Source organism: Theropithecus gelada, chromosome 10 (genome assembly GCF_003255815.1).
Source record: "Theropithecus gelada isolate Dixy chromosome 10, Tgel_1.0, whole genome shotgun sequence".
In the NCBI taxonomy this organism is placed as follows: domain Eukaryota; kingdom Metazoa; phylum Chordata; class Mammalia; order Primates; family Cercopithecidae; genus Theropithecus; species Theropithecus gelada.
Window position 1 is genome coordinate 9,068,316 of NC_037678.1, and position 27,592 is coordinate 9,095,907.

Below are 27,592 nucleotides of genomic sequence, written 5' to 3' on the forward strand. Positions count from 1 at the left end.
CGGCCCCCCCCCCCCCCCCGGGGGGAAAAGACCCAAACCAAGAAAAAAAAAAAAAAAAAAAAAAAAAAAAGAATAAAAAATAGGCCGGGCGTGGTGGCTCATGCTTGTAATCCCAGCACTTTGGGAGGCCGAGGCAGACAGATTACCTGAGGTCGGGGGTTCAAGACGAGCCTGACCAACATGGAGAAACCCCATCTCTACTAAAATTACAAAAATTAGCCGGGCATGGTGGTGCATGCCTGTAATCCCAGTACTTTGGGAGGCCAGGAGTTTATGACTAGTCAAAGCAACATAGTGAGGCCCCCGTCCCCACAAAAAAAAAATTTGTTTTTTTTTTTTAAGACAGAGTCTCACTGTCACCCAGGCTGGAGTACAGTGGCATGGTCTCAGCTCACTGCAACCTCTGCCTCCTGGGTTCAAGCCGTTCTCCCACCTCAGCCTCCCGAGTAGCTGGGACTACAGGCGTGTGCCACCACACCCAGCTAATTTTTTTTTTTTTCCTGTTATAGACAAGGTTTCATTCTGTCACTCAGGCTAGAGTGTAGTGGTGCCATCGTAGCTCACTGTAACCTTGATCTCCTGGACTCAAGTGATCCACCTCAACTTCCCAAGTAGCTAGGGCTATATGCACATGGCACCACACCTGGCTAATTAAAAAAAATTTTTTTTAGGCTGGTCTTGAACTCCTGGCCTCGTGATCCACCTGCCTTGGTCTCCCAAAGTGCTGGGATTACAAGCATGAGCCACTGTGCCCAGCCTAAAAAAAATTTTTTTTAATTAGCCAGGTGTGGTGCCATGTGCATATAGCCCTAGCTACTTGGGAAGTTGAGGTGGATCACTTGAGTCCAGGAGATCAAGGTTACAGTGAGCTACGATGGCACCACTACACTCTAGCCTGAGTGACAGAATGAAACCTTGTCTATAACAGGAAAAAAAAAAAAAATTAACTTAAAGATTTTTGGTCAGGCACGGTGGCTCACGCCTGTAATCCCAGCACTTTAGGAGGCCGAGGTTGGTGGATCACCTGAGGTCAGGAGACGTTCCAGACCAGCCTGACCAACATGGTGAAACCCCATCTCTACTAAAAATATAAAATTTAGATGGGTGTAGTGGCAAATGCCTGTAATCCCAGCTACTCCGGAGGCTGAGGCAGGCGAATCACTTGAACCCAACCGAGAGGCTGAGGTTGTGGTGAGGCAAGATCATGCCACTGCACTCCAGTCAGGGCAACAGAACAACTGTGTCTCAAAAAAAAAAATTAGCTGTGTGTGGTGGTGAAAGCCTGTAATCCCAGCTATTCTGGAGGCTGAGGCAGGAGAATCACTAGAACATGGGAGTCAGAGGTTGCAGTGAGCGGAGATCACGCCACTACACTCCAGCCTGGGCAACAAGAGCGACTCCCTATCAAAAAAAAACAATTTAAGTTACTTATTAACCACTTTGGTCCACATGACATCTTGTAACTATAGATGTTTCAAAACCTATTCCTTTGTTTCATCAAAACATCACCTTAACTGCACTCCATCAGCCTCTGTGTGTATAAGATTAATGCCCTGTAGCATCTCAAATAAACAGTTCAGTCAGTCAAGTGAATTCCACTGAAACCTGCTCCTCTGTCAATTTCATAATCCCATTCTTGGTTTGCTTTTTTTTTTTTTTTTTTTTGGGAGATGAAATATTTCTCCATTGCCCAGGCTGGACTGCAGTGGCGCGATCTCAGCTCACTGCAATTTCTGCCTCCCAGATTCAAGCGATTCTCCTGTCTTGGCCTCCCGAGTAGCTAGAACTACAGGCGTGGGCCACCATGCCCAGCCAATCTTTTGTATTTAGTGGAGACAGGGTTTCACCATGTTGCCCACACTGGTCTCAAACTCCTGAACCACAGCCTCCCAAAGTGCTAGGATTACAGGCTTTTTTGTTTTTGTTTTTTGAGATGGAGTTTTGCTCTGTCGCCCAGGCTGGAGTGCAGTAACAGGATCTTGGCTCACTGTAACCTCCACCTCCTGGATTCAAGCGATTCTTCTGCCTCAACCTACCGAGTAGCTGGAATTACAGGCGTGTGCCACCATGCCCAGCCAATTTTTGTGTTTTTAGTAGAGACAGCACTCGGCCTCCCAAAGTGCTGGGATTGCAGGCATGAGCCACCTCGCCCAGCCTTTTTTTTTTTTTTTTTTTTTTTTTAATAGAATCTTGCTGTGTCGCCCAGGCTGGAATGCAGTGACTCAATCTCGGCTCACTGCAACCTCCGTCTCTTGAGTTGAAGCAATTCTCCAGCCTCAGCCTCCTGAGTAGCTGGGATTACAGGCATGTGCCACCACACCCAGCTGATTTTTGTATTTTTAGTAGAGACGTGTTTCCCCATGTTGGCAAGGCTAGTCTCAAACCCCTGACCTCAGGTGATTCCCCGGCCTCGGCCTCTCAAAGTGCTGGGATTACAGGCATGAGCCACCACGCCCAGCCTCCTTACTTGACTTCTATCTGTGCTCCTCACTCCATCAGGCAGTCGAAGGGACATCCCTTGAATACTCACTGCCTTTTCCATGGCTGTTTCCTTTGTTTGAAATACCCTTCTACCTTCCCATCTACTGGCCAAATGGATACCTCTTCCTTTCAAGCCCCTGACATCTCATGAAAGGTTCCAGAAGCACCATACCCCACAACAATTTCTGTCATTTGCATTATTTTCATGTCTAGTACCTACATACAACGGCAACAAAAGTTTCATGAAACAATATTACTGTGCGTGCTATAATCTGATACTTTCACTTTCTTCTTTTTTTTTTTTTTTTTTTTGAGACAGGGTCTCGGTCACCCAGGCTGGAGTGCAGTGGCACGATCTCAGCTCCCTGCAAACTCCACCTCCTGGGTTCAAGCGATTCTCCTGCCTCAGCCTCCTGTGTAGTTGGGACTACAGGCACCCACCACCACGCTCAGTTAATTTTTGTATTTTTAGTAGAGATGGGGTTTTGCCATATTGGCCCAGCTGGTCTTGATCTCCTGACCTTGTGATCCACCTGCCTCAGCTTCCCAAAGTGCTGAAATTATACGCGTGAGCCACTGCACCTGGCCTGATATTTTCATTTTCTTTTATTCTATTCTAAAATTTCTGGCTGAAATCCATTCAACTGGGTTTTGTTTTGTTTTTCTTTTGAGATGGAGTTTCGTTCTTTTGCCCAGGCTGGAGTGCAGTGCCGTGATCTTGGCTCACTGGAACCTCTGCCTTCAGGTTTCAAGTGATTCTCCTGCTTCAGCCTCCCTAGTAGCTGGAATTACAGGTGCCTGCCACCACGCTCAGCTAATTTTTATATTTTTAGTAGAGATGGTGTTTCACCATGTTGGCCAGGCTGGTCTCCAACTCCTGACCTCGTGATCTGCCCACCTTGGCCTCCCAAAGTGCTGAGATTACAGGCATGAGCCACCATGCCTGGCCTAAACTGGGTAATTTTATGACCCCCACTAATGGATGACAACCTCAAGTTTTAAAACAATTAACTAGAAGAGGGGCTCGGTGGGGGGGGGGTGGGGGGGATAAAAATAAAATCAACCAGGCCAGGTGCGGTGGCTTACACCTGTAATCCTAGCAATTTGGGAGGTGGTAGGATTGCTTGAGGCAAGACCAACCTGGCCAATAAACCTAGCAAAACCCTGTCTCTATTAAAAAACAACAGCAACAACTAACTAGATCATGAATAAGATCCTTGAGTTCCCTTTGCCTCTCCTTCCACCCAGGGCATACAATATGCAACCACTCCAACAATTACTTGCTAAATTAAACTGAAAAAGGGGTCACAAACTCAGGAGTCTGGGTGAGTAATATCATTGATTGAAAAGGGAGGGGTAAAAGAATAATAGCCCAAGTGTGATGATAAATGGTATGTGACCCTCAGCCTCTGTGTCTGGGACACAATAGGGGAGTGGTGGGGACCTTAGGCAACCAAAGAACACAAGCCCTGTCTAAAGGAGACAGCTGCTATTCAACTCCAGACAACTGCTGCCAGTTTGAATGCCCAGTATTGCCAGATATTTTGAACTTAGGACAAGTGGCAATTTAAGATATTTTTGTACAACATCCCAAATTTTCAATATTGGCAACTCACTTTTAAAACCGTAATATGTCAGTATATGCCAAGAAAATACATCTGCCAGATGTGGACCTTGGCCTGCCAATTAGCAGCTTCTAAATTAAAATGAACTTCCCAGGGAATCAAACTGAACTGACTAAATTTCAGAGAGACTATGTGTCACTCTATTCTGACCTGTAGCTTTTTTTTTTTTTTTGCTTTGAGATGGAGTCTTGCTCTGTCACCAGACTGGAGTGCAGTGATAGGATCTCAGCTCACTGCAACCTCCACCTCACGGGTTCAAGCAGTTCCCCTGCCTCAGCCTCAGGCGCATACCACCATGCCCGGCTAATTGTTTGTATTTTAGTAGAGAAGGGATTTTTTTTTTTGAGACAGAGTCCCACTTTGTTGCCCAGGCCGGAGTGTAATTGTGCAGTCTCAGCTCACTGCAACCTCTGACTCCCGGGTTCAAGCAATTATCTTGTCTCAGCCTCCTGAGTAGCTGGGATTACAGGCAACCGCCACCACGCTCAGCTATTTTTTTTTTTTTTTTTTTTTGTATTTTTAATAGAGACGGTGTTTCATCATGTTGGCCAGGCTGGTCTCAAACTCGTGACCTCAGGTGATCTGTCTGCCTTGGCCTCCCAAAGTCCTGGGATTACAGGCGTGAGCTACAGTGCCCAGCCTGTAGAGACGGGGTTTCACTACATTGGCCAGGATGTTCTCAATCTCCTGACCTTGTGATCCACCCTCCTTGGCCTCCCAGAGTCCTGGGATTACAGGTGTGAGCCACCAGGCGCCTGTAGCGTTTTTTTGGTTTTTTTTTGAGACGGAGTTTCGCTCTTGTTGCGCAGGCTGGAATGCAATGGTGTGATCTCAGCTCACTGCAACCTCTGCCTCCCAGGTTCAAGCGATTCTCCTACCTCAGCCTCCCTAGTAGCTGGGATTACAAGCATGTGCCACCATGCCTGGCTAATTTTGTATTTTTAGTAGAGACGGTGTTTCTCCATGTTGGTCAGGCTGGTCTCAAGCTCCCGACCTCAGGTGATCCGCCTGCCTCAGCCTCCCAAAGTACTGGGATTACAGGCGTAAGCCACCGTGCACAGCCAGACCTGTAGCTTTTTTATTGTAGTTTGAAGCAAGGATATAGAAGGAAAAGATTCTTTGCCTTGCCTGGAATTTTCCTGTCTTAAAAGACTGATTATTTCCACCTGTTCCCAGTCACTCAGTTCCTTATCAGCTCTGTCTAGAGGGGCCTGTTGAGACCACCAAAGCTAAAATGTTACTTTCTTTGAACACTGCATTTTAGCATCTTAGCAAGACAGGTTTACTTACCTTGTTTACTAGACTTCACAGTATTGGTGAATACATAAAAAATCATTTGTCGGCTAGGCATGGTGGCTTATGCCTGTAATCCAAGCACTTCAGGAAGCCAAGGGAGGCAGATCACCTGAGGTTAGAAGTTCGAGACCAGCCTGACCAACATGGTGAAACCCCGACTCTACTAAAAATACAAAAAGTAGCCAGGTGTGGTGGTACATGCCTCTAATCCCAGCTACTCAGGAGGCTGAGGCACGACAATCACTTGAAACCAGGAGGTGGAGGTTGCAGTGAGCCGAAATCATGCCACTGCACTCCAGCCTGGGCAACAGAGCAAGACTCTGTCTCAAAATAAATAATAAACAAACAATAAATAAAATTTTTTTAAAAAATCATTTTTCTTAAGTAGGCAACCACACTTCCCCAAAACCAGTTTCTGTCTTTACATCTGCTGAAGAAATCAAATTGAGGAACTATTTTCTTGGATAACTTCAAAGAAACAATACAAAATTCCTTGCCCTGGAGTGTGTATGAAAGGGTGACGCATCTATGCGAGTTAACTGGGGCCAATTATGACCAGCCTGACTTGTCATGGCGCCACATCTTGCTTACTCTCAGACAGGGGATGTGCCTCCACCTTCTCCCTACCTAACTTGCTTGCTCACGGAGCTCACCATTTTGCAAGCACGGTGCATGCCTGTCAACATATGATTATTCAAAATGGGAAGGGAATCTGGAATGCCTGAGTAGGCATTCAGCTCACAATTAAGCCCTGGCAAGATGTAATCACACACTGGGAAGGAAAAAAAACACTTCTTCCTCACCACATGATAGAGATATCAGCAGTTGAGAAAGGTGGTTACCTTTTTTCCCCTCGATTTTATCTTTTCCTACTTACATGCTAACCTTTTACCCAGAGCTCCCACCAAGGAGTCTGGATTTCTCATTTCATTCTAATGATGCTGCTGCTGCTCAGGGCTGGTATCTTTCCAGCGTTGCAGAAGAGATTCTATTAAACGCACAAACACGCAGAAATTCATGGCCTTCCTTCTAACGGTTCAGTCCGCCCTCCCTCAGCCTGTCCGGAATGGTAGAAGACGTCTACCCTTTAACTGCTTATATATACTCCAGCTGTCCCTCCTAAGATGCCATAGGACAACTCGCTTCAGCTCACCTTCACCTTTACAGTTGTCAGAAGTTCCACATTGGAGAGCGCACACCATACTGAGCACAGGATATGCAGGATATGCAGAGGCAATTTGGCCCAAACACTAAACTTTAAGAATAGCAACGATTTGAGCCAGGCTTTACATACAGCATCATATTTAATCCCCCACACGGGCTCCATTTTATAGATGAGGAAACTGAGGTTTGGTGATGTCAAGCGTTTTGCATTAAATCAAGATCACACAGTAGGTAGCAGAACTGGGGTGTAAACCCACCTAGTTTCATGGCTGCCTTAATGACTACAAATACCAGCATCCCTTGCCTTGCCCGCTGGCGCAAACGCACACTCTCAAGGGCCCAGTCTTAGCGGCTGAATCCTAAACCCAATCAGATACCGCTTCTCCCTTTCCCCCGACCAATGGGAAGACTGTTGCTAACACGCCTGCTATATTTTTAGCTTTCAGTGCTCTGGGAGCGAGTGGGTCGGCTGAGCCTCTCTGCCTGGTGGAAGATCTAGGGGAAGAGAGAAGGGGAGGGTAGGAGGAAAGGGAGGGTGCAGCGGGGCTGTGCGGGAGGGGGCGTGTGTGTGACGCTGTCACTCGCTGACGCACAAAGCAAGTAGTCCCTGGAGGTGCCCCCGGGGTTGTGGCGCTCAGAAGTGTGGGGGATGGGGGGCGCTCAGGCTCCCTCCCGCCTCCCCGTCCCGGTGGAGTTTGCCCTCCAGCCCGGCTTGTTTCTGTTGCATTCAGGGAAAGCGCATTTAAACCCCCCACGCTACCGGTGCTCTCCGCCCTTGCCAAAAAAAGCGATCAAGAAAAAAAAAAAGCAAACTGGAAACTTTCGGATCTCGCCACCCAACGTGGGGTTGGCGGCTGCTGCTGGGCCAGAACCGTCTGGCGTGACCAAAAAGGTGGGGGCGGGAGGGGAGAACTGGGGAATGGGCGATCTAAGGAGGGACCGGGGAGAAGACCTCACTCATAGTCCCCCGGGGGCTCCAAACTGCATCTTCCGGCACTCCTGTCCGCCTGTGACCGCAGAAGACGACCCTCCCTATCCCTGGTTCTGTGTCCCGCACAGTCACAAAGAGGCAGAGCAGCCCGCGTGGCCAGAGCCGGGGCAGGGGGCCTCAGCGCGCGGGCCTGGCGCGCCCGGTCCCGGGTTCGCGGAGCCTCGCTCCACCGCTCGAGGGGCCGTAGTGGGTGCGAGCCTTGCGCCCGTTGCACGGTCAGGGACCATCCCACGCCGGCGGGACTGACTAGAAGAAATGTGGTTCTCCCGCGTGCCCCACACTGGGGTCGCTGGCCAGAGAGAGCAAACAAGAGTTGGTAGAGGAGCTGCGCCCGCGCGCCCTCGCAGAGCCGGAGCCAGAGTTGGTGAGGGGAAGGTCCATTGTGGCGCTCGGCTCGTTTCACGGCCGTCGGCCTCATCCTCGCCTCCTCTCACTCCCGCACAGCGTGGCCCAGGCCCCAGAGTCCCCCTCGCCTTTCATTCGACGTTGAGTCCCCCAAGGAAGCACAAGGCGCTCGGAAGACTCAGGCCTGCCCGAAACGAGTTCGAAACGTTTCCGAAGCCCGCGTAGTCCCCTCGGCTCCCCCTCCCGCAGAGGCCGTAACTGGGGCGATGGGATCGCCGTGGACACGGCCAGACGCTCGGAGCAGGAGGGAAGGCCCCGGGAAACGGCTCGGGCAAACGTCCGAACCCTGGGCGCCGAGGCAGGTGCAGGGCGGACGACTCAGCAGGGGGTTCCAGAGGGCAAGGCGACGCCCTCCCCTCCCCGCGATACTCGTCCCCCAAACACAACTAAAGGGAGAGTGCACTGTGCTCGGCCCGTGAGCAACGTGGCCCCAGGTCGCCCCCAGCCCTCACGTTGCACCCCGGAGAACACCTCACACGATGCGCACAAGTTCAGAGAGTGGTATGGGAATGAAGGAAAGGAGTGCGGCGCGGCGCTGTGACGGGGAGGGGACGGAGGGGACCCGCACGCAGGACCTGAGAGCACAGAAGGGCCGGGGAGCTGAGCCGCGCAGCACCAGCAAGCTGAGGCGCGGGGTAGCTGGGAAGTAGTCCCGGCCGGGCCCCGGCCCCTCCCCTGCAGGGCGGAGGGACGCATCACGCAGGGGTGGGGAAGCCGGATCCGTGCGCAGGGTTGCTAAGGGTGAAACTTTTCATTGACTTTGCTCACTTCGGGCCGGGGCGCGGGAAGGTGCGGGTTGTTGGCGGAGGCAAGTCAGTGGCTCGGGCGACGCGGGGCCAGAAGGGCAGGATCGCCCGCCGGCGACAGCCCAGACCGTCTTCCGTTCCGCGACACGAACCACCCTCCGGTCCGCCATCCCCGCGTCGTAGCCGCTGGTCCGCCCGCTCGCCCGCCCTCCGGCCCCCAGCCGCAGAGCCCGACCTCCTAAGAGCTGAAAGAAATTCTTGAGAGTCATAGTCCATAGCCCCCTGCTTCGTCCCCCAACCCTCAACGACGAAAAGGACTTCGGCCCCCCGGCCCGGCGGCGCCCGGGAAGGAAGGGAGAGCGACCTCCGCCCCGTGCTCAGGACCACCCTGGAGGGAGAAGCCGCCCTGCGGCCGGCAGAGCGCCCCGCCGCTGCGGAGACCCGAGTGAGTGAGTTGGGGGGTGTGCGGGCGGGGGGCCCGCCCCGAGACCCAGCCGGCCGAACTGCCTCTCCCACCCCGCCCCACTCCCGCTTTGCTGGATTCTCCACGTTGCTGCCGCTCCCTCCCGCCTGGCCAGCATTTTCTTTCGCCATCCAGCTTCCCTCTAGATCCCACTTTCCCCTGCTCCTCTTCTCACGCCATCTCTGCTCCTGGGGTGCCCAAGAGCTCCCTTTTCTCCCAGTTCCAAGAGTGGCCCTCTCCTGGGTGGGGTGCATTTCCTCCCTTCCCCGCCTCCCCCAGTTCTTTATATCCCAGCTACTCGCTAGATGTTCCTTGTTCTTCAGAGAAACATAACTCCCCCCACCGTTAAATAAATCCGAGGAAGGAAGGGGATCCAGGCCTTGTTTTTCTGCTTCTTTTCCCGTGTGCAGGGAAGGGGGGTGGTAATTGTTAATAGGCTCTATTTCTGGCTCTGTGGAGCCTGAAGGGTGGAGGTTGGACACCCCCTTTGGCGAGGGGACAGGTCAGTGGAGATTGTCCTTGGGCCACTGAGCCAGAGTTCACCATTTCGGCTTGAGCTCTTTATATTCTTCAGTGTTTTAATGGAAAATTGGGCAGAAAAAGTACCCTTAGAGCAGTGCCGGTGAGTGGATTCTGCTTATCTTGGTAGGGTGCCTGCGAGGTGGGGCCCTATCCCCAAACTCCTTCCCCTCCTGTCCAGAGGATGAACTGTGCCCTTGACCACCAGAAATCTGGGAGGGGAAGAAGGGTGCAGAGAGGAGGCATAGCCGGCAGGCCCTCTCCCTCCCCCAGGAGAAACCAGAACCCCGCACAGCAAGCTTCAACTTGGGACCGGTGGAGGCCAGTCTCTGGTGCTACTCCGTATCTAAACGGTCTTTTTCTCCTTCTTACCCACCCTACCCTGGGAATGGGTCCTTCAACTCTGATTTTCCGGCAGAAAAACAATCCTATTTCTTTCTTGGGCTTCTGCCCCCATTCCTCCGTGAAGCATAGGGGAAAGAAGCTTGTGTGGGAGGAAGGATTAAGGAGGTTTAACACCCAGTAGGGGAGCTTGCCGAAGATCTGGTAAGTCTGGTCGTAGAGCAGACCTTGCAATGGGAGGAGACACACAGAATTTTAGTATGAGAAGATGCTCAGGTGTCAGGTGTACAGCTTTTTCTTCTCTGCCTGGGAACCTTTTCCTATTTCCCTCTCCCGGATCTGGTTACTCAGACTTGGATTAGAAATGGGGTGAGGCTTGGGCCCTGCTGGCCTTGGCCTGGCGCCTCCCCACAGCTTGACTGGAAATTTCTTTGGCCGAGAGGACGGGAGACTGGGTTTGATTCCTGCCTTTCCTTTCCTGGCTGTTGGGGCGCTGGAGCCGAGTCCGCTAGGCATTAAGTGAAAAAGACCCGTTTCCCTTTGAACCCACTGTCCATCCAGTAACCCCACACGGACCGCCCAGGCCCTGGAATTCAGATTGAGTGCGGGAAAGGGGGTCGTGACCTTATCTAAGCCAGCCCACCCCTTTCACCCAGAAAAAGCTCATTAGAAGCAGATCCTAGTTTTAACAGTGATGGAAGGCGATGAAGGGAAAGGTGGGAAAGTTAGGCTCTCGTAAAGCCTAGAGGATGTGGTGGGGCCATACAATACGGGGAGTAGGCCTTTGGAGTAGAATCTATATGAAATGTATTAGGCGATGGGAGGGGGGCGCTGGCCCGCCACAGTGCGCATGTGCATCGGAAACTTTTCCTGGGCTCTTCGACCGTCGGTCGGCTCCCCTTACCGGGCATGCGTATTGCGGCCACTTGGGCCTTCGCAAAGTACTCAGGGAAGTGTAGTGTGCAGAGAAAGTAGGTCACTCGCTACCGCCTGGTCCGGAGGCGTTCGAGGACTACAATTCCCAGAGTGCAGAGCGCGCCCTCACCGCTGGCCTCCGCCTACGTTTGGGTTGAGTCGAGTTTTCCTGGCTTCTCAGGAACATGGAGTGCCCTAGAAAGGATCATCTTAGCCGAAAGGGTCCTTGTAGTCATACCTAGAGTTGACCGGTCTATGTCTGGGGGAGATGATGTGAGACTGGGCGTGGTGGTGGAGTCAGTCGGCACCAGTCCTGGAAGCCTTTCAATCCACACCCGCCCGTCTGGGCCACTGCCTCTGGGACCAGTGAGTTGGGGCGGATCCCGTGTCTCACCAAGGAGAGGAGCTGCCTGCGTTTGGCTCTCACTCCCGGGGCATCCACCCGGTCTGTGACACCTACTGGCCCCTGCACGCTCAGTTGAGTCCTGTAGTCCGTCACTGTAGGACAGTTTGCACGTTTAAGACTTAGAGGTGTCTGAATATTTTTTTAGGTTTGGGGCTCAGTGGATTCCATCACCATTATCCTTCCTTTCCCTCTTTGAAACAGAATTTTCTTTCTAAAAAATCTTCCGGCCGGGTGCGATGGCTCACGCCTGTAATCCCAACACTTTGGGAGGCTGAGGCGGGCAGCGGATCACCTGAGGTCGGGAGTTCGAGACCAGCCTGACCAACATGGAGAAACCCCGTCTCTACTAAAAATACAAAATTAGCTGGGCGTGGTGGCGCATTCCTGTAATCCCAGTTACCCAGGAGGCTGAGGCAGGAGAATCGCTTGAACCTGGGAGGCGGAGGTTGCAGTGAGCCGAGATCACGCCACTGCACTCCAGCGTGGGCAACAAGAGTGAAATTCCGTCTCAAAAAAAAAAAAAATTCTGGCTAGGCGGTGGCTCACGCCTGTAATCCCAACACTTTGGGAGGCTAAGGCGAGCATGTCACGAGGTCAGGAGTTCGAGACCAGCCTGGCCAATATGGTGAAGCCCCGTCTCTACTAAAAATACAAAACTTGGTGTGGTCCTGAGCGCCTATTATCCCAGCTGCTCGGGAGGCTGAGGCAGGAGAGTTGGCTGAACCTGGGAGGCGGAGGTTGCAGTGAGCCAAGATGGCGCCATTGCACTCCAGCTCTGGGCTACAGAGCAAGACTCCGTCTCGGCGGCAGGGAGAGGGGGAAGCCAAAAGTCTTCCTTTGCTTCTGACATTAGAGCAGGCAGACACATGCGCGCGCGCGCGTACACACACACACACACACACACACACACACACACACACACACACACACCTTCCTCACATTTTTGTCAGAAGTTCTCTCTGGAATCACTGAGGCTTCTTTTGAGCTTCACGCCCTACTTTTTCCCTCGTCGTCTTTCTCCTAGGCACCTACTCTTTAAAACACAAGTCAGCACAAGGGATCAGAATCCAGGTTAACTTTGCTGCTGTTAGTAAACAAGTGAGGATAAGATTCTTAGTGAAATTGGACAGAATTTTGCTGTCATATTTGCCCTTTTTAATAGGTTGACAAAAGGGAGATTTTGCTGTTAAACACCTCACCATTTTTATTCTTCTTGCTCCCTTTTTGGCCGTTTGTGCCTACACTGGGGTTGGAAAAGATCTTAGCGTATTCTGCAGCCACTTAAGCGAATCCCTTTACTTGTTCCCTTTATTGACAGGTAGTTATTTCTAAGGTTTCTAATTTCACTATGATAATATAATACGTAAATATTGTGTATTATAAATATGTATTTATAATACATAAATATTTTATATATAAGCACTAGAATTTGTTTGTAGCTTTTTAAAAAAATGAACAAACTTCTCTGAATGGCCACTCCTATCTTTAGCTAAAGACAAGCCAGCACCAGTGCTTTAATCCTCTGCTCCATAAGCTTCTTGCAGTCAAAATTAGAGCCTGAGCTGATAGAGCAGAAAATCTCATTCTGGTTGTCCATCATTTTTATAAGGTTCCACCCCACAGCCATCTGGTCCAGCCTGTTCTCTAATTAAAGAGGCAAAGGTGGCATTATATGCTTCCTTATTTGTGCGGCAACATCACTGAGGTATAAATTGGTGTGCAGCTTTAGTTGCTTATGCTGCAGAAAATGGTTAGCTAGGCAGGGCTGATGACAGTGGTTCTATTGTATTTTGGGGTGGGAGGCTTATTTCCCAGTGACTTTGGGCTGCATTTAAAATGCTCTCATTTTGAGGCCTAACTGTTCAGGAGTAGTTAACTTGGAAGGCAATTATGCAGCCAGGTTTGAGGAGGCCTAGAAAGGTGTAGAAGCCCTTTGCTCTCAGTCGAATACCAAGAGGTGCATTTTAAGAGGCCATGTGGTGCCTTGGGAGAAGTATCATATGTTGACCAGTCTGTTTTAGATTTCAGAAATACTTTGGAAACACTGTCTTTAACATCAGGTTCCATTCTAGGGAACCAGTATCCACTTTCCTCACAACTTTTTTTTTTTTTTTTTTTTTTTTTTTGAGGCAGAATCTCACTTTGTCGTTCAGACTGGAGTGCAGTGGCATGATCTCGGCTTACCGCAACCTCTGCCTCCCGGGTTCAAGTGATTCTCTTGCCTCAGCCTCCTGAGTAGTGGGATTATAGGCACCCGCCACCAGGCCCGGCTAATTTTCATGGGTTTTTTTTTTTTTTTTGAGACCAATCACTCTGTCGCGCAGGCTGGAGTGCAGTGGTGCGATCTTGGCTCACTGCAACCTCTGCCTCCCGGGTTCAAGCAGTTCTCCTGCCTCAGCCTCCTGAGTAGCTGAGGTTATAGGCGCATGCCACCACACCTGGCTAATTTTTTATTTTTAGTAGAGACAAGGTTTCACCATGTTGGTCAGGCTGGTCTCTAACTCCTGACCTTGTGATCTGCCCACCTCAGCCTCACAAAGTGCTGGGATTACAGGCATGAGCCACCATGCCCGGCTAATACTTGTGTTTTTAGTAGAGACGGGGTTTCGCCATGTTGGCCAGGCTGGTCTTGAATTCCTAACCTCAAGTGATCCACCTGCCTCGGCCTCCTGAAGTGCTGGGATTACAGGTGTGAGCCACCACACCTGGTTCTTCACAAGTTTTTAGTCTGCTCCTTGTTGGACACCTCTATGGACCATGTGGCCCTTCAGACCTCTGTTCCTGAGGAAAGGCCCGTGGTTCTGGTGGGCAGCTTTGTATCTGCTGATGAGCCTGAGCCTTATAAACAGAAAGCCCTTTTTATTCTTTCTACTATTCTTACTTTTTTTTTTTTTTGAGATAGAGTCTTGCTCTGTCACCCAGACTGGAGTGCAATGGCACGATCTCGGCTCACTGCAACCTCCGCCTCCTGGGTTCAAGTGATTCTCCTGCCTCAGCCTCTGGAGTAGCTGGGACTACAGGTGCCCACCACCACGCCTGGCTAATTTTTGTATTTTTATAGAGACGGAGTTTCACCGTGTTAGGCAGAATGGTCTCAATCTTCTGACTCAATGATCCGCCCGCCTCGGCCTCCCAAAGTGCTGGGATTACAGGCATGAGCCACCGCGCCCGGCCTCTAGTATTCTTACTTTTTATACCCAAAAGAGCCCTGAATTTGATCTGTATTGATCACTAATAGACATTTGAGACTGAGGCACGTGCATCACTTGAGCCCAGGAGTTCAAGAACAGCCTGGGCAACATGGTGAAACCGCATCTCTACATAAAAATACAAAAAAAAAATGAGGCCATATGCAGTGGCTCATGCCTGTAATCCCACCGGTTTGGGAGGCTGAAGCCAGTGGATCACTTGAGGCCAGGAGTTCAAGAGCAGCCTGACCAATGTGATGAAACCCCGTGTGTACTCAAAATACAAAAATTAGCCAGGTGTGGTGGTGGATGCCTGTAATCCCAGCTACTCAGTAGGCTGAAGGGGGAGAATTGCTTGAACCCAGGAGGCAGAGGTTGCAGTGAGCCGAGATCACGCCACTGCACTCCAGCTTGGGTGACAGAATGAGACTCCATCTCGCAAAAAAAAAAAAAAAAAAAAAAAGCCATGTGTGGTGGTGCATGCCTGTAGTCCCAACTACTTGGAGGCTGAAGTGAGAGGATCACCTGAGCCCAGGGAGGTGGAGGCTGCAGTGAGCTGTGATCCTGCCACTGCACCCTAGCCTGGGTGACAGATTGAGACCCTGTCTCAAAAAAAGAAAAAGAAAAACATAGACATATGAAGAAACTTAGAGATGAAGTCTCTAAGGAAAAGGCTGGGAAAAGAGGGAAACCAGGGTATTCTGAGTCCTGAGTGTTCTTGTGGAAGGTTTGGGAGAGTCATAGTTGTGGCACCTCTGCTGAGTCCCATGTGACCGTCTCTGTTCCTCAGACCTGAAATGAGAGTTAACTAGATTTAGCCACTGTCATGCTGCTCCAGATTGACCCAGTGAGTCTTCTCTGATACATTCACCCCAGAAATCTTTTTCTGAGGATTTAGTCCCCAAAATGCCCCTTAAGGCTGTGTGTGTTGGCTCATGCCTGTAATCCCAGCACTTCGGGAGACCAAGGCAGGCGAATCACTTTAGGTTAGGAGTTTGAGACCAGCCTGGCCAATATGGTGAAACCACATCTCCACTAAAAATACAAAAATTAGCCGGGCGCGGTGGCTCACGCCTGTAATCCCAGCACTTTGGGAGGCCGAGGCGGGCGGATCACAAGGTCAGGAGATCGAGACCATGGTGAAACCCCATCTCTACTAAAAATACAAAAAATTAGCCGGGCGCAGTGGCGGGCGCCTGTAGTCCCAGCTACTCAGGAGGCTGAGGCAGGAGAATGGCGTGAACCCGGGAGGCGGAGCTTGCAGTGAGCCAAGATCGCGCCACTGCACTCCAGCCCGGGCGACAGAGCGAGACTCTGTCTCAAAAAAAAAAAAAAAAAAAAAAAAACAAAAATTAGCCAGACGTGGTGGCAGGTGCCTATAGTCCCAGCCACTCGGGAGGCCGAGGCATGAGAATCACTTGAACCTGGGAGGTGGAGGTTGCAGTAAGCCAAGATCGTGCCACTGCAGTCCAGCCTGGGCAATAGAATGAGACTCAGTCTCAAAATACATACATATATACATACATACATACATACACACACTGCACTCCAGCCTGGGCGATAGAATGAGACCCAGTCTCAAAATATATACATATATACATACATACATACGGACTCAGTCTCAAAATATATACATACATACATATATACAGACTCAGTCTCAAAATATATACATACATACATACATACATAAAGTAAAATTAAATTAAATTAAATGCCCCTTAAGAGCCATGGGCCCAGGCCTGAGAATTACAGGGAAATGTTTTGGGGCAGGTGTTTAGGAAACTCAAAATCCCCAAGCCTGAAATTAGCACCTGGATACTTAAAGCTGGATCCAGAAAGGATTTGAATCAAAATCCAGCTCCGAGTCTTTCACAGGACAGAAGATGCCCTTGACAGTCCATGGAGCAGTCATGTCTCTGTGTTTAGCTCAGCAGCACAGCTTTGCCCAGAGGCCTGGCTTGGAACATGTTCTGGTGCTGCCTCCCCTCAGAGGGCTCTTTCAGTTCAGTTTCTCCCCCAGCATGAGCCCCGGAGCTGCTCTTTTGGAGAAAATGAGATTAGGATCACTGGCTCTCAGGACCTCACAGATCATCTTCCTGAGACATGAGGCTGGCCCAGGCCGAGGGAATAAACCTTTTTGACCTCAGTGGGATCTGGCTGTGAGAGAATCCCAAAATAACAATCTCATGTTTATCTTGGGCTGCCTTCTCTTCAGGGATCTCAAAACACTTGATAAATCTGATCTGCTGCCGAGGACAGGTGGTCAGACAGTCCCTGGGAGACTGAGTGATGATGGGTCCCTGCTGGAGGCTGCAGGGTGATGGAAAATTTCTTTCCTCTGCCACCCTCATCACTTACACTCTCACCAGAAACTTCTCTCTCCTTTTTTCTGCTTCCCTATGGCAGCCCCCAGGTAGCAGTTCCCTTGTTAGTCCACATCTCTGATTGTGACAGGTCTTGCCTTTTTCCTGGGGCTCATGCTCTTGTCTTATTCTTTTTTATTTTTATTTTTTTTTATTTTTTATTTTTGAAACGGAGTTTCGCTCTTGTCGCCCAGGCTGGAGTGCAATGGCGCATCTCGGCTCACCGCAACCTCCGCCTCCCGGGATCAAGTGATTCTCCTACCTCAGCCTCCCAAGTAGCTGGGATTACAGGCATGCACTACCATGCTTGGCTAATTTTTCGTATTTTTAGTAGAGACAGGATTTCTCCATGTTGGTCAGGCTGGTCTCAAAACTCCCGACCTCAGGTGATCCGCCCGCCTCGGCCTCCCAAAGTGCTAGGATTACAGGCATGAGCCACTGCACCTGGCCGGAGTTCTTAAATCAGTTCTGCAAACCCAGACTGAGCCAGACAGCATACACACCCATGGGGCCCATGATGACAGATGGATGTGACTGGAGTCCAGGCCCCCAGTGAAAAATTGGCAGTGCTCTTTCCTGTTCAGTGACCTGTATCCCTTTTCATTTAAGGAGGACAACCAAAGATTGTAAACTTACATCTTAGTCTGTGACAGTTTGGGGGCACGACTTCACCAAGATATTGCAGAGACAGCAAGAGCCTTCTCTTCTTCACCTGATTTAGGGACTTGATTTTTTTAGTGTCATTCATACAGTGACCTGAATTCTCAAGATGGTGGAAAACACAGCTTCCCTATTTCTTTAGAATTACTTAAAAATAGTAGCTTTTTTTTTTTTTTTTTGAGATGGAGTCTCGCTCTGTCGCCAGGCTGGAGTGCAGTGGCGTGATCTCGGCTCACTGCAACCTCTGCCTCCTGGGTTGAAGCGATTCTTCTGTCTCAGCCTCCCGAGTAGCTGGGACTCCAGGCATGCGCCACCATGCCCAGCTAATTTTTGTATTTTTAGTAGAGATGGGGCTTCACTATGTTGGCCAGGATGGTCTCAATCTCTTGACCTTGTGATCTACCTGTCTCGGCCTCCCAAAGTGCTGGGCTTACAGGCGTGAGCCACCATGCCCAGCCAACAGTAGCTAACTTTATCATTTGCCTTTTAATTGCCAGGTACATTGTGAGGCAGTTTATATCCTTGAACTAACAACTTCATGATGGCCTCATGTTACTAATGAGGAGACTAGGGCCCACAGTCAGACATTAGCCACTGGTGGGGCAGAAATGGGCTCCTGGTTCTAGTGTGATCCAAAGTTGATGCTTTTCTGTCTATCCTTAGCTTGGTCACCACCAGCTTTCTGCATATTTTCTCATGATGCCTCTCATTTCCCAGAGCCGTCTGGAGCCCAAGGCTGTACACGTGCCCTGTGCTGATTCTCTGCCTAGGAAAGGACCATGCAGCTAGAGATCAAAGTGGCCCTGAACTTCATCATCTCCTACTTGTACAACAAGCTGCCCCGGCGCCGGGCAGACCTGTTTGGGGAGGAGCTAGAGCGGCTTTTGAAAAATAAATATGAAGGCCACTGGTACCCTGAAAAACCCCTGAAGGGCTCTGGCTTCCGCTGTGTTCACATTGGGGAGATGGTGGACCCCGTGGTGGAGCTGGCCGCCAAGCGGAGTGGCCTGGCGGTGGAAGATGTGCGGGCCAATGTGCCTGAGGAGCTGAGTGTCTGGATTGATCCCTTTGAGGTGTCCTACCAGATTGGTGAGAAGGGAGCTGTGAAAGTGCTGTACCTGGATGATAGTGAGGGCTGTGGTGCCCCAGATCTGGACAAGGAGATCAAGAGCAGCTTCAACCCTGACGCCCAGGTGTTCGTGCCCATTGGCAGCCAGGACAGCTCCCTGTCTAACTCCCCATCACCATCCTTTGGCCAGTCACCCAGCCCTACCTTCATTCCCCGCTCCGCTCAGCCCATCACCTTCACCACCGCCTCCTTCGCTGCCACCAAATTTGGCTCCACTAAGATGAAGAAGGGTGGCGGGGCAGCAAGTGGTGGGGGTGTAGCCAGCAGTGGGGCAGGTGGCCAGCAGCCACCACAGCAGCCTCGCATGGCCCGTTCACCCACCAACAGCCTGCTGAAGCACAAGAGCCTCTCTCTGTCTATGCATTCACTGAACTTCATCACGGCCAACCCAGCCCCTCAGTCCCAGCTCTCGCCCAATGCCAAGGAGTTCGTGTACAACGGTGGTGGCTCGCCCAGCCTCTTCTTCGATGCGGCCGATGGCCTGGGCAGTGGGGCTGGCACCTGCAACAGCAGCAGCTTTGACATGGCCCAGGTATTTGGAGGTGGTGCCAACAGCCTCTTCCTGGAGAAGACACCCTTTGTGGAAGGCCTCAGCTACAACCTGAACACCATGCAGTATCCCAGCCAGCCGTTCCAGCCCGTGGTGCTGGCCAACTGACCGTCTACCTGCCTGTGGGGCCAGAAGCACCCAAGACCACAGAAAAGAGAAAGAAAAGGCCAAAAAAAAGAGGAAAAGAAAAATGTACAAAAAGATTTTCGATCTTCTCACTCTCACTTCTAGAAAAAAGATCCAGCCCAGGCACGGAATGGGAGGGCCCCACAAAGCACCCAAGTGTGTTTCACTCACCCCTTACCGCTCACCCACCGGCCTGCGATTTATTTGGTTGGTTTGGGTTTTATATTTCTTTTTCTTTTTTTTTTCTTACATGTAGTTTTCTATATAACATCTTTAATGAGTGGCTTCCTGTGCTAAGAATGGTCCAGATGTGAACTGCTGCTCCCTGCTCCTCCCTTCCTCCTTCACACTCCTAGTTTAGGATTGGTGTGTCCAAGCTCACAGGGAAGAAAGAGCTGCAGCTGGAGCCTAACCCTCCCTGGAACAGGGAAAGGCTGGCCCGTGTCACTGCCTCTGTCACCCAGCTATCCTCGCACTCAAAGCCATCCAACCTCAGCAGGCCTTCTCGGGCCCTGCCACCTGAATAGGTCTGACCCCATTCCCCACTCCCTTTCAGGCTGGGCCACAAGGAGCTGCTGGCTGGCCACTTGACACCCTCCGCCTAGAGCTGATGTCTGTGACTACAGGGAGATTAGCACTTCGTCTAGTGAAACTCCTTTCATCTCTGTCCTATGGCCCCACCCCACCATTCCCTCCAGGCCCAGACCATCATCATGTGTGTGGCCTTCCTTTCCCTCATGCAGCCCCTTCCCCAGGCTGGAGGTTGTGGGAGGGGGGTGTGTGTGTGTGTGGGTGTGGGTGTGTGTGTGTGTGTGTGTTCGGTTTGCTGTCCTTTTTTAAAGGATTCCAAGCCATGTGAAACTTCCCTTCTGGATGTGATTCTGGGTTGCAGCAAATGCTTATTTATATGTGAGGCTGGGGAATGGGCTGGGGGTATTGGCAGTCCTTTTGCAGGGCAGTGTGCGTGGTGGGGTGACACCACTGTGGCTGAGCCCAAGACACTCCCAGAGGAAAACACTGCAGAAGGAACTGGTTTGCAGACTACAGAAGGATCTGCACTTTTGTTTTTGACCAAAAAGATAATAATGTTAGCTCTGAAGGGCAGAGGGAATGCCCAAGCCCCTGATGCCTATGAGAAACCCCCGTACTTCACCCTCCTGTTGTGTGACCTTAGCCCAGCGGGAGCTGCTCACCTGAGCACCCTTGGGGGTGGGCAGGGAGGCAGGGTGGGGTTTTAGAGTTAGTGTCTGTGCGGGGGCAGCCCTGAGCCTGGAGTGGAGACTTTGCGTCTCTTAGTTGGAGGTGTTGATTGCATTTGTGCCCCGGCCTGGTTGAGAGCTTCTTGGTACCTCTTGCCACCCCTTCTCACTGCCCTGACCCAACCCCATTGGACTTTGATGCTGCGAAGAGTGGTGTCCTGACAGGGACTCAGTGCTCCCGCCTGATGTATTGGATTATAGGAGAGCACTTGCTCTCCTGCCTCTGCAGGAGAGGGCTTGTTCCTCCAACCCTAGGAGGCCAGGCAAGCATGAACAGGAGCCAAGGGATCAGGGTCATGAACTTTTTCCTCTTTGCAAAGAGGGGCACTTGGCATCAGGGTCCCATCGCCAGAAAGCACCAAAGCCCCTGGCACCCCACCCACTCCATCCTACCCAGGGACCCCAAGTAGGCAACTGCTATGGCAGTGGGTCCAGCCCAGGCCAGCACTGCCAGCCTCCTCTCCCTGCAGTATGCACCAGCTCTACCTCCCCCGGCAGGCAATGTCCTGGCTTCTCAGCCCAGCACCATCTGTTCCCCTAGACTTCTCAGGGGCCAGCCCAGTCTAGGCCATCCTTCCCCTCATCCTCGGCTCCCACACAGGTGACAGGCCCAACAGATAACTTCTCTCTGGGAAAGGTTGGATGCTGCCTTACGTCCCCTTCTAGCCCTCCTCCCATCGCCACACACAGGCACCCATCCGCACCAGGTCAGCTTGTTTCTCACATGTAGGGAGAGAGGGGAGACCAACCCCTTTGTGTCTTTTGAAATACGAAGAAAAATGTGTGTTCAGGCCCTCTTGGGCCCAGTTCAGTCCGTCTTGTCTCAAATCTAGGCATTTTTGCTTCAATTTTATTTTTTTTAAGAAAACAAAAACAGAAATCTGCACTAATTTACCTGGTTTCGTAGGAAAACTTTTTTTTATTTTTTACATTTTTTGGTGTCCGTTTGTATTGAATAATTTGCTACATTTGTAAAATGTAAGAGGTATATATAATATATGTATATTTCTAACGTAAAAAACATAATTTTTTTCTTTTCAAGATTTTTTCTTAAGATGAGAGAAACATATTTTTTCAGGAAAAACAAACTTTAAAAAAAAGAGGAGAATAAAACCTTTTCTCCCCTTTCCCCATCCTCTATCCCTCTTTCCCAGGAACAAATCAAAAGGTGGATTATCTTGTGAAGAATGGAAACCGTTAGTCCAGAATGATGTCTTTTTCTCAATGCAGTGAGTTATAGATTCTCTAGTTTTCTCCCTAGGGATGGGAAGGGGGCATTGAGGCAAGCCTGGAGAGGAGCCCGGGGAGCAGGGTCATGAACTTTTTTCTTTAGTGAAGGAGGAATACAATCAAGGGTTTTGTATTCAGAATGTTGTGCAATATTTTGGAATGGGACATTGGTGTGTTTAGAGATTTTAGTTTAAAAACAAAACAAAAAGATTGATCAAATCTGTACAGTTTCTATTGTTCCAGATTTTTTAAGTTTGTATTAAAAGCATGATATATAACAGCCTTCTGCCTGCTCCTAGCTTGCTTGGTTTCTGGGGTCCCTTTTCGGATGGAGAGAATGGGAGTGGCCCAGCTCTTACAGACTCCAAGAAATGATTGGTCCTCCTTACAGTGACAGCCTCCGATGGACATAACTGTCCTGGTGCCCCTTCTTGACCACCTATCCATCCCATCAACACAGGATACTTCATTGTGCCTGCTAGATGCTTTTCTACACTGGAAACAGGTTCCACAAAGTTAGGAACCGCTCCAGTTCCCTTAGCTAGTTGGTGGTGGCACCAGGGCTGGGAGCAGAGCCTGGAGAACGGGGTCCTTCTTCATGACTCTTTAGGAATTGCCTATTCCTGTGGGGAGGAGAGGGAGTAGCCTCCAGCCTGCTCTAGATCTAGTACTTGATCCTTAGTACTAGATCCTTAGATGTGGGCAAGGATGAGAACAGCTCACCTAAGCCAGATTCCATCCAAAACCCCGGTGCTTGGATTCTCAGCCCTTTTCTGGGGCTGGACAATTCTGGAGCTGCTTTAAGAGTAAGACAGCCCAGCTCAGAGAAGGCCACCCTTCTGGCAGTGGCCGATTTCCTTAGGAGCTCTGCCATCTCCCAGTGCCCCAGGCCATATGTTCCCCTTCTCAGGGCCTGTGCCCATCAATGCTGCCCATCTAGGAGAGAAACAAAATCTCTCTATACCATCTCCCACCAGCGTGTACTTCATGTCAGAAACTGGCAAGGCCCCTGGGCTGAAGTGACCTCAGAATATTTGTGAAGTTATTATTTTAACAGTCATCTTTTATTTGGAGGTTAATTCCCATCAGGATATGAAAGGATTCAGCAACAATCAAGATTGTGTTCCTCACGGAAGGGCTCGGGCCAAGGTCACGGGGTGGGGGGATGCAGAGCGTGTCCTCTTCAGTAGTATTTGCGTAGCCGCTTGCGCTTAAGATGCTTGTAGGAAAGGCAGTAGCTGAAGAGCACATAGCATACCAGCACCACGGTAACCCCTGAGATGCTCCCTTTCCTCACGTCAATGTACTTGTTGTAGTACCAGTAGTAACCTCTTTGAAACGCTCTGAAAATGCCACTAGGGCTGAAGTCCCGCATCAAGATCCAGCTTGGCAGCTCCCCTAGTTTGACCTCCAGAAGTTTCTTGTCCTTCACTGATACGACTGATGCCATCTTGGAGTCCTGGTGTCCGCTGTGCCGGGCCACGTCGAAGTTAGTTAGTTAGTTATTCCATTTTGTTTTTTAATTGGACGGGGTCTTGAACTCCTGGGCTCAAGCAATCCTCCCACCTCGGCCTCCCTCTCAAAGTGCTGGGATTACGGACGTGAGCCACCATTCCTCATCCTGTTGAATTTTCACAGGGATTGTTCATCCTCACAGGGATTGTCTCCATTTTGCAGTTAAGAAATAGACTGGGTGCGGTGGTTCACATCTGTAATCCCAGCACTTTGGGGGCCGAGGCAGGTGGATCACTCGAGGTCAGGAGTTTGAGAACAGCCTGGCCAACATGACAAAACCCGTCTCTATTTTAAAAATACAAAAATTAGCCGGGTGTGGTGGCGAGCGCCTGTAATCCCAGCTACTTGGGAGGCTGAGGCACTAGAATCTCTTGAAACAGGGAGGCGGAGGTTGCAGTGAGTTGAGATCGCGCCATTGCACTCCAGCCTGGGTGACAGAGCAAGATTCCGTCTCAAAGAAACAAAAAAGAAATAGGCTCCAACTTAGATTACCTTAGATTCACAAAACTAGTAAGTGGTAAAGATTTTGACTTGTGTCTGATTTTTTCATTTGTTGATCCAAGTGCTACTGGGCAGTGTCAGTTTTTGTCCACTGGAGACAGTGTCTGCCCTCCCAGAGTTGATGTCTCACATGCATTTGATACAATTATAACTGCTATAGAAGAGTGATACGGGTTAAGGGTGGCAGGGGATGACCTTGCCACCTCTACTGCCACGCCACCACTGGGCTGGGGTAGGGGGCAAACAGTTCTGGGGTATCAGTGGGGTATGGGGCCTCCTCAGTCCCCTCACTCCCCAAACAGGCAACACTGAACGCTCCCCAACCAAGTTGGTGAACTAGAAGCTCCCAGGACAAACATCCAACCTCTGGACAGGTCGCAGGAGGCCTGACATCCAGCCCCTCCATGGGCCACTTCCCCTCTGCAGGGCCTATTGAGGGGAGGGAGGTCCCCATCCAGGATAATGAGGCCCTGGCCTGCCAGACACAGGGCCATTTGCAGGGGTTTCACTTTCTTCCATCCTGCCAGGCCAGGGAGAAGCCCACCTTGTCCCTGTATCCCTGTGTATAAGCTGACCACCCAGCCTTGGGCCCCACGGCAGGGGCAGGATGGCCCTCACCTGCTCATTCCTGTTTCATGTAGACACAGGTCCTGACGCGGCAGGTGCCTGCTCCCACCCCTGTCATGCCGTCAGTGGAAGGTCCTGGGGGAGACCCAGCTCAGAAGCCAGACTCACCTTCCTGGCCCGGCCCATCCCTCTGAAGGTATAGATACTACGGATTTGGGGGGGAAAAAATTCTCCATGGCATAGACAGAAATCACTCATTCAGACATTCATGCCTTTGTATATTCAGCAAACACTCACTGGCTCTGAAGAGGTGGAGGGGGAGACTTGGAGGGGTAAAGGGCTGGGGCAGCAGGGGAAGAAAGAATATTCTAGTAGACTCAGTTCCTCTGAAAAAGGCTAATTTATTCCTTTGACAAACTATCTATGGGCATCCACTCTCTGCCCTGGGAACACAGGTGTGTCACCACACCAGGCTAATTTTTGTACTTTTTTTTTTTTTGAGATGATGTCTTGCACTGTTGCCCGGGCTGGAGTGCAGTGATGCAATCTTGGCTCACTGCAACCTCCGCCTCCCGAGTTCAAGCGATTATCTTGCCTCAGCCTCCCCAGTAACTAGGATTACAGGCGCGTGCCATCACGCCCAACTAATGTTTTGTGTTTTTAGTGGAGATGGGTTTTACTGTGTTAGCCAAGATGGTCTTGAACTCCTGACCTCGTGATTCGCCCGCCTCGGCCTCCCAAAGTGCTGGGATTACAAGCATGAGCCACCGCGCCTGGCCAATTTTTGTACTTTTAGTAGAGACAGGGTTTCACCATGTTGGCCAGGCTGGTCTCAAACTCCTGACCTCAGGTGATCCGCCCGCCTCGGCCTCCCAAAGAGCTGGGATTACAAGTGTAAGCCACCATGCCTGGCCAATTCTCTGCATTTTTAATTTGGGGGATTTCACTATCAGGGAGAAGTAGGTTCTAGGTACTTGAAGCTGCCAATTCACTGTGTAACTTTGAACCCCTCTTGACATCTGTCCCATTTGTACAACAAGGGACAGTGGGGCTAGGCCCCTGGCCAGCTAGGCCATTTAGGATGGTCCCTGTGCCTGCACCTCTTCTTGCCCCACTGGCTCCTGAGCCCTAGGGAGGGCCCTAGAAGGACCCTGTATGGTGGCACTTTTCCCAAAGATGTGAGGAAATAATGATGGGTTGAGCCCTGGGCAGAACCATATACCATCAGGTGAGACCCCTCAACCCAAGATACAAGAACCTAGTCAAACTACTGCTGGGCTGTGGCAGGGCTGGGAAATTCAGACAGGAGAAGAGTCTTGGCCCAGAGGCCCAGACATCTGTGTTCTTTTTCTAGCTCTGCCCTGATTCACTATATTCCTTTTTTTTTTTCTTTTTTTTTTTTTTTGAGACAGGGTCCTCCTCTGTCACTCAGGCTGGAGTGCAGTGACAGGATCATGACTCACTGCAGTCGTGACCTCCCAGGCTCAAGCAATCCTCCTGCCTCTGTCTCCCGAGTAGCTAGGATTACAGGTGTAAGCCATGACACCCAGTTAATTTTTTACTTTTAATTTTTTGTAGAGACAGGGTCTTACTATGTTGCCCAGATTCGTCTCAAATTCCTGGGCTCAAGTGATCCTCATGCCTCCTAAAGTGCTGGGATTACAGGTATGAGCCACCTCGCCCAGCCTGATTCACTACACTATTTTTATTTTTATTTGAGATGGAGTCTTGCTCTGTCACCCAGGCTAGAGTGCAGTGGTGTAATCTTGGCTCATCGCAGCCTCCGCCTCCCGAGTAGCTGGGATTATAGGTACATGCGACCATGTCCGGCTAATTTTTGTATTTTCAGTAGGGACAGGGTTTCACCATATTGGCTAGGTTGGTCTAGAACTCCTGACCTCAAGTGATCTGCCTGCCTCAGTCTCCCAAAGTGCTGGGATTACAGTCATGAGCCACCACGCCCGGCCTGATTCATTATATTAAACATTCAATATTCAGCTGAGGCGATGGCTCACGCTTGTAATCCTAGCACTTTGAGAGGTGAAGGCAGAAAGACTGCTTGAGCCCAGGAGTTCGAGACCATCCTGGGGAACATGGTGAGTCTCCCATGTCTCTACAAAAAATAAAAAAATTAGCCAGCCATGGTGGCATATGCCTGCAGTCCCAGCTACTCAGGAGGCTGAGGTGGGAGGATGACTTGAGCCCAAGAGGTCAAGGAAGAAGCGAGATGTGATCATGCCACTGCACTCCAGCCTGGGCAACAGTGTGAAACCGTGTCTCAAAAAACCTCCAAAATTCCACATTCAATATGGGACCCCCATAAACACTGGACACTCTGCTAGGCATGAGGAAATAAGGGGCAACTGCAGACAAAATCCTTGCTCTCCTGAAGCAATGTTCTATTAACTGAAAACAAACAAATAAATGAGAAAATGGCAGACGGTAAGATAATCACAACCGGTGACAGTGGCTAGTGACAAAGTGGACACTTACATTAGGTGGACAAGACAAGGCAGGTCTTCCCGAGGAGGGGGCTCTCAACCCGTGAGCTGAAGCATACGATTCCTTGTCACATGCTTAACAGGGAGAAGAGCAGCAGGACCAGACACTTCCAAGGGCAAGAGGCAGGAACAGGATGGTGGGTTCAGGGAAGAAAAGGCCAGCAGCAACAGGCAAGGGGCGCAGATGAGGTCGAAGGGGGTCCCAGGCCATAGCATGGGCCCTGCCTGAAGCCTGGATGAGAAGCTGGGATTTTCTCTTCAATATGCACTAAGTTTCTTGCCCCGTGGTTGCATTATCTGTAGCTAGGGGCAGAGACAAGAAGACAGCTTTCTTGGCCGGGCGTGGTGGCTCACACCTGTAATCCCAGCACTCTGGGAGGCTCAGGTGGGCGGATCACCTGAGGTCAGGAGTTCGAGACCAGCCTGTCCAACATGATGAAACCTCGTCTCTACTAAAAATACAAAAAATTCGCTGGGTGTGGTGGCACGTCCCTGTAGTCTCAGCTACTTGGGAGGCTGAGGCAGAAGAATCACATGAACCCGGGAGACGGAGGTTGCAGTGAGCTGAGATCACACCATTGCACTCCAGAATGGTGACAGAGACTCCGTCTCAAAAAAAAAAAAAAAAAAAAAACGGGGGGGGGGGC

At 50.6% G+C, this 27,592-nt stretch overlaps 1 protein-coding gene and 1 pseudogene across 2 annotated transcripts; one reads left to right on the forward strand and one right to left on the reverse strand.

Moving 5' to 3' along the window:
* The first annotated feature begins 8,387 nt into the window (after positions 1-8,387).
* TOB2 (transducer of ERBB2, 2) lies at positions 8,388-22,139 on the forward strand. Its single transcript, XM_025399927.1, has 2 exons — positions 8,388-9,153; positions 18,285-22,139. Exon 2 carries the CDS (start codon positions 18,347-18,349, stop codon positions 19,352-19,354), a length of 1,008 nt encoding a protein of 335 aa, XP_025255712.1. The 5' UTR covers positions 8,388-9,153; positions 18,285-18,346; the 3' UTR covers positions 19,355-22,139.
* A 770-nt stretch (positions 22,140-22,909) lies between these two features.
* Positions 22,910-23,311, reverse strand: LOC112633523 (annotated as a pseudogene). The gene has a single exon (XR_003121541.1). The product of XR_003121541.1 is annotated as an ATP synthase subunit f, mitochondrial pseudogene (transcript).
* Between the last annotated feature and the right edge of the window lie 4,281 nt (positions 23,312-27,592).

What these genes read in the sequence shown, in the direction of transcription:
- TOB2 (XM_025399927.1), top strand. Translation starts at nt 18,347, where the DNA reads ATGCAGCTAGAGATCAAAGTGGCCCTGAACTTCATCATCTCCTACTTG.